This window comes from Alnus glutinosa, chromosome 2 (genome assembly GCF_958979055.1).
Source record: "Alnus glutinosa chromosome 2, dhAlnGlut1.1, whole genome shotgun sequence".
Classification (NCBI taxonomy): Eukaryota; Viridiplantae; Streptophyta; class Magnoliopsida; order Fagales; family Betulaceae; genus Alnus; species Alnus glutinosa.
This window is the reverse complement of record NC_084887.1, coordinates 3461833-3467533: the sequence shown is the minus strand read 5'-3', so window position 1 is coordinate 3467533 and position 5701 is coordinate 3461833. Positions and strand designations below refer to the sequence as shown.

At 38.3% G+C, this 5701-nt stretch overlaps 1 protein-coding gene across 1 annotated transcript; it reads right to left on the bottom strand.

Moving 5' to 3' along the window:
- Positions 1-1328: 1328 nt before the first annotated feature.
- On the bottom strand, positions 1329-3360 carry LOC133859491 (uncharacterized). Its single transcript, XM_062294906.1, has 5 exons — positions 2901-3360; positions 2514-2836; positions 2275-2460; positions 1770-2186; positions 1329-1682 (listed from the first exon to the last, which is right to left on the bottom strand). The coding sequence occupies exons 1-5, from the start codon at positions 3358-3360 to the stop codon at positions 1329-1331; spliced, it is 1740 nt and encodes a 579-aa protein (XP_062150890.1).
- Between the last annotated feature and the right edge of the window lie 2341 nt (positions 3361-5701).

The window sequence follows — 5701 nt, the reverse complement described above, 5'->3', positions numbered from 1 at the left end:
TGTGGCATAAATAGTACCTTAGTTTTGTAAGTGTATCATAACTAGTACCTTGGTTTTGTAAATGTGTCCTAAATGATACCTGCTTGAATCAATCCTGTTTCAAAAAACGACCACATAAAATGACCAAAAGCAGAACAATTTGTCCAAACCAAAAAATCAATCATGTTCCAAAAAATGAACACAATCAATCCTGTTTAAAAAAATGACCAAAAGCAAAACAATTTGTCCAAACCAAAAAATCAATCTTGTTCCAAAAAATGAATACAATCAATCCTGTTTCAAAAAATTACCAAAACCAAAACAATTTGTCCAAACCAAAAAATAGCATACACCACTATCCATCCAAATTGACACACCACTGTCAATGTACAAATTATCCATCCAAATAACACTTTACATCAGAAATACACCACTACATGTCCACTAAAACCAAAACCATTTGTCAATGTACAAATCCACCATAACATAACACTTCCCATCCTGTTTCAAAAAATGAACAACTGTTAATGTGCAAATTACAAATCCACCATAACATAACACTTCCCATCCTGTTTCAAAAAATGAACAACTGTTAATGTGCAAATTACAAATCCACCATAACATAACACTTCCCATCCTGTTTCAAAAAATGACCAACTGTCAATGTACAAATTATCCATCCACCATAACATAACACTTCCCATCCTGTTTCAAAAAATGACCAACTGTCAATGTACAAATTATACATCCACCATAATAGAACACAATCAATCCTATTTTAAAAAATGACCAATTGTCAATGTGTCAAATTTTTCAATCTGGCTGTGACCCTCTTTTCCTGAGCTGCATCGTGTTTGATGTCTCCCCCCAAAGCTGCAAGGTAATAGGTAACAAATTAACGTAAGGCATTAGAGGAAAATCCACACAACACATAAGACATTACTAAAAGTTATGAGAAACTCACATGTTCCATCCTCCTATATAAGTCAGAGACACGCCTTTGTCTATGCCTGAGTGGTTCAGTTGTACTTTGGGGATTGAGGCCTGATGGTTGAAGGGGACTGTCCTAAGGAGGGTTGTCCCCTGATTGTTGACTAACATTGGCTGCTGTTCCCGAGGGCGATCCTTGTCATACATAGAAGATAACACAAACACGTCAACGACATACAAGATAACATTAAATTATAATAATATTATTGAAAAAAAAAAAGCCAACTCACATCTGTTGGCTTCAGCTTCCTCCTATCCGTTTTGGGATACTTATTTATGTTTGGATTTTCAGGTTGTTTGCAACTTCTGGCATTATGGCCTTTTTAACCACAATTCCCACAACATACATCATATCCATTTCAAGTGACCCTTGTACTTTCATCTGGAACTGTCTCATCATCTCCTCTTCTTCTGAGCTTTTTAGGCCTACCGCGTTGTGTCTTTGGAATCGGTGGCTCTATAGGGTCTACATCACAGTCAATGAGCCAGTCATTGGGTCCAGGCATTGGATTAATATTAGGGGCATATGACAGCCTATATGTATCCATTAAGTACCATTTACTGATGTAATCTTCAGGGAAACGCCTATTTCTATACATTGCACAAATTGCATGAGGGCAGAGAATACCGTTCAGTTGCCACCTGCCACATCCACAAGTTCTTGCCTCAAGATTAACAACTCTCCTAGGCTCATGGCTATGATCAACCTCATACTGGAGTCCATTACTCTAGTGACATATGTAAGCATTAGCCTCTTTCTTGTTTCGGTCAAGCTTCTTTACAATCTTAGGGCAAATCACATTGGTTGAAGTTGCTACTCCAACCCTCTTCTTATCAAACTGGTTCATCAACTGCCTCCTTATTGTCTTCATACAAGATAGAATCGGCTGGTCCCTAGCCTCCAACACCCAAGCATTAAAGCTCTTCGCAATGTTGTTTAGTAAAATGTCATTGCAGTTGGTAGTGAAGAATGCATGGCGGGACCACACCTTAGGGTTTATCTTCTCGAGGTATTTGTATGCTCTTTGGTCCATACCTTTAATCACCTCGAGATAATACTTGAATTGTATTTCATTGAGTGCCCTTGCTGCACCCCATAGAGCATCTTTGAACTCTTTCCCTTTAAAGCCTCTCTTCTTGAGATTGGCATGTAGATGTTTAACACAGTACATGTGCTCAGCGCCAGGCATCAAATCTTCTAAAGCATTAACCAACCCCTGTTTGATATTGTTAAAAGCAAACATGTAAAAACTTTGTATGATAATAAAAGTTTAAGAACACATGTCAATGTACATTAAATATTACCTTTTGACGGTCGGACATGAACGACCACATATGCTCCCGATCATACCCAATATCATCTAAAAGTATTTTCAAGAACCAAGTCCATGTGTCCCTAGTTTCAGCTTCGCATATAGCATATGCTATCGGGTAAATGTCATCGTTTGCATCCCGAGCAACTGCTGCATGCAGTTGACCACTCCACTTCCCCTTTATAAAACATGCATCTACGCATATCATTGGCCTACAGGCAGCCAAGAAACCTTCCTTGCAGGCCGCCAACGAAACATAATCCGTTGAAAGAACACTCCATCCCGCTGAATGAATGCTAAGGAACCCAGATTCCATTGCAGTAATGCATTGGCATACTCCCTGGTGTGCTTGTACTGCTCACCATCTATACCATCCAGTATCTCCAATGCCATTCTTTTTGCACGGAGGCAGCTCAACATTTTGAACTCAACATGGTAGTCCCTCCAGATCATCTCCCTCAAATATGTCGGTTTGAGGTTTATTTGGTCTCGAAAGCTGTCTATATATCTATTAACAACCCACCTAACTATTGCCTGCTTGTGTATCGTGGTGGCTGCCACAATTATGAACTGGTTGAAAAGTTTTGATCTAGAAAAATTTTCTATAGTTTGACCAACTTGCGTGTATTCTCCAGCCACATTTTTTCTTGCACTCCGCGGAGACCCGCGTCTTCTCATTGTGCTTGTACATATAGTCAAAGGAATTTTGCACTGCAAACACTTTCAACGTTTCCTTGAACTCAGTGGGGTTACTGAACTTCAACCCTACTGTCAATGTAATTATTTCTTTCAAGTCCCGCTTGGGTCTCCATTCTGGATACCTCCTCACTCGTCTATGAGGACCCTCACCTTCATCCTCCTCCTCCTCCTCCTCACTATCCATACTGTGAAATGTTTCACTGTCATCAGACTCTACATCAAGGTCATTTATTGGATCACCTCCATCCTTCGATGTAGATGCCTTGTCCCACGTCCGAAACCTTTTGTTTGTTTCTTCTCTTGCTTCGCGTACAACATTATCTTCTTTTTCTGTAAAAATGTCTTCTTCTTCGCCGTTTGTGACCTCAAAGTCACTCATCTCAAGGTATTCCTCATCAGCCTCCTCATCATCATTAGGCTGTCGTTCTAGATGCTGCGGAGGCTGCCGAACTGACTGCTTCCAAGGCTGCCGTGCAGTTTGTCGTCGAGGCTACCGAGCTGACTTTCGAGCAGCCTGCTGTGGTTGCTGCACAGCAGCTTGCTCTACTAGCTCATCAAATCGTGGCTCATCTATTGAAGGTTGTGATGTGTGTTGTGGCAAATCCTCTTCGGAATACTGAATCTCCACCTCTGATGGAGTCTGAGAGAGAAACAACATTAGGGCCACCACTTCAATTGGGACCGATTCAGCTAGTTCCTCCTCTTCATGGTCAACAAACACATGCAACTTCATCTTGCCATCTTTTATGATCCCGTTGATCATTTTCAAGAAATCTTGGTTTGAATTAAGACTGTTTATATCTTCGTTGCTTTCATCGTCATACTTGTAATACAGTGCCGGAATTTCATTGTATTTGTACCCCAAGTACGACTCTAAGATATTTGTAAGGTCCCAATAACAGAACTTTCTGCATTCAGGCTATTAACCTCTATACGATCTCCTCCTATGTACTCTATCCTATGTCCGAACAAGGACCCATGGTGGCAAATGACTAGATTAAATATTGGGTCCATTTCTACACAATTATGACAAAAATCAAACTCACATATACAACCAAACCAGGCACACACTTTGTAAGCCTACTTCATTCAATACACATAAATCATATCATATAAGCCTACTTAATAAGCCTGGATTGTCGCATATCTGTATTAGGCTGGAGTGTCAATGTGCACATATCTAATAATATGTTATAGAATGTGTGCACATTGTGAGATGTGACAAATTCACTTGTGAGCATAGCCAAGACACAATGGACACATCACATCTTATATTATGTATACAACCTACATCATGCCACTCTGAACATATTATTTATATAGCATAACAATTTTTGAAACAATATTACAACAAATAATAACAGAAATCATGACTACTACCTATAACTTCTACATTATTTGTACAAGTTTTCCAAATTTATGCTACTTAATTCCATAATAACGGTATCATAATTTAACAAGTCCTACTTAGTATTGAATGTGTGGATGGGCATATGTACAAATTGGAACAATTAGATGTTTTATAATTGCACTTACACTGTGGAACCTCAGTTACGTACACCCACATTGTCAGAATAAGCACCAAAGAGTGGGGACCAGATGACATGCGAATACCTAAAAATTACTACTCACCCAACTCAAACCCAGAACTAAATAATGCAGTAATTCCAACAACCAATCGACAACAACATGTCAGAAGATGCCAAAAGCTACAACCGACAAAAACATACAAAACATAGTGCATTGGGGACCCTACATAAAGTTGGGGACTTTATGCTTTGCCCACTAAACCAAACTCATATAATATTACTTTGTCCAACCCTAAGACAAAAGATGTATATAAAGCTTCTTAGGTCAAGTCCTTCCGCATATCACAAAGAAACTTCAAACAAAGTATCATGAGAAACAACTTTCGGGTCTTAGAAATACCTACTGTTCTTTTGCTACTACTCCGTCAAAGGATGGCCGAGTGGGTTCCGGGAAGGATGGCCGTGTAATACCCCGTATTTTTAAATATGAATATAAATATCCATTAGCTTTATAAACTTCGATTTAATAAAACAAAAAATATTATTGGACTCTAATAATATTAACAATGAAATGAACTAGACTCATAATGAGCTTAGATTGATATTTTAATCAATTAGATTAAAATAGTAAAAATGTGAGATAAAAATATAAGTGGTAAAAAGTAATTAGTAAGTTTTTGATAAAAATCTTACAAAACTTAACTGTTAAGTTTTGTATGAAAATATCTAAGATTGTTAATGTTAAAAGATTAACTTAAGATATTTTGTAGATTAAATCATATAATAATAAAATAGGAATTTACAATCTATATATTGTAAATGTACAAGTTTTTAACACTCAAGTTCGTGTTTCCCCTTATATCCCAAAATGGGGGCGTGACAGGCCGAGTGGGTTCTGGAAAATATAACCGAAAATCTACTTCTAAGCCTCCGATCTAACAGATCCGGCCTAAATGTTGGAACTTTAGCTTGGGGAGGCCGAAATGGACGGGGCGTTGCAACGGACGAAAGAGATTTGTGGGGAGGTTGACGAACTTTGAGAAATTAGGGCTGGAAATAATCGTGAAGTTGGGAAGAAAAAAGGGATCGGAAACAATTAGAAATAGTTAACTGCTCTTAATTTTTTTTTTGAAAAATTTTGGACAAACTAATTTCCCTCTTAAATGACGTGGCAATGGAGTGAGTTATGTG

Excerpts from the sequence above, each read along its gene's own strand:
- LOC133859491 (XM_062294906.1), bottom strand. The coding sequence starts at position 3,360 with ATGAGTGACTTTGAGGTCACAAACGGCGAAGAAGAAGACATTTTTACA. Across the intron at positions 2,837-2,900 it reads TGGCTGGAGAATACACGCAA|CCACCACGATACACAAGCAG; the intron begins GTTGGTCAAACT and ends TAATTGTGGCAG. Across the intron at positions 2,461-2,513 it reads GTTGGCGGCCTGCAAGGAAG|GGGAAGTGGAGTGGTCAACT; the intron begins GTTTCTTGGCTG and ends TGTTTTATAAAG.